A 545-nucleotide genomic window follows, 5' to 3' on the forward strand; every position below is an offset into this window, starting at 1 on the left:
CGGCGCGGAGCGAGCCTTCACCGTGCCCGACATCAAGGTCTACCTGGTGGGCAAGGAGCAGGTAGGGCGGGCAGGGGGAGAGGGGGCTCCTGCCAGCCAGGCCGTTCCCGGCTGGGACCACATGCCGCTCTGCTTGCTCTCTCCTGATGGCTCTTGCAGAAAGCGCTGGTGCTGGACCAGGAGTGCTCCGTGTTGGCAGATCAGGAGGTGAAGCTGGAGAACAGGATAAGCTTTGAGTGAGTGGGAGATTCGGGGCTGTTGCTGTTGCCCACGTGTGTCTGGTCCACACCACGTGTGGCCGTCCACGATGCCCTACACCCAGCCCCACAGGCCCCAGCCCTGCTCCTGCCTGCCTGTGCTTGCCTGCAGACAGCCTCTTCTCCCCCTCCACAGCCTGGAGATCTCCTCCCTCAGTAAGACCATCCGCATCACAGCGAAGTCAACCAAGCGCATCTGGGAAGCGCTGCAGCCAGTGCTGGGGAAGTACGGCTTGAGCATGGAGCTGGCGCGGCTGCGGCGGGGGGGGGGGCCCCCCCCACTGGGGG

General features: G+C 65.5%; 1 protein-coding gene across 1 annotated transcript in view; it reads left to right on the top strand.

Annotated features, from left to right (window-relative positions):
• The window catches only part of RGS14 (regulator of G-protein signaling 14), a gene marked incomplete at its 3' end in the record, with an annotated part of 4,879 nt that overhangs the window by 3,585 nt on the left and 749 nt on the right, over positions 1-545 (top strand). Inside the window, exons 8-10 of the mRNA XM_010145108.1 lie at positions 11-61; positions 160-236; positions 394-519. Coding sequence (XP_010143410.1) covers positions 11-61; positions 160-236; positions 394-519 — 254 coding nt within the window. The remainder of the gene's footprint in view (positions 1-10; positions 62-159; positions 237-393; positions 520-545) is intronic.

This window comes from Buceros rhinoceros, unplaced genomic scaffold (assembly GCF_000710305.1).
Source record: "Buceros rhinoceros silvestris isolate BGI_N320 unplaced genomic scaffold, ASM71030v1 scaffold24161, whole genome shotgun sequence".
NCBI lineage: Eukaryota > Metazoa > Chordata > Aves > Bucerotiformes > Bucerotidae > Buceros > Buceros rhinoceros.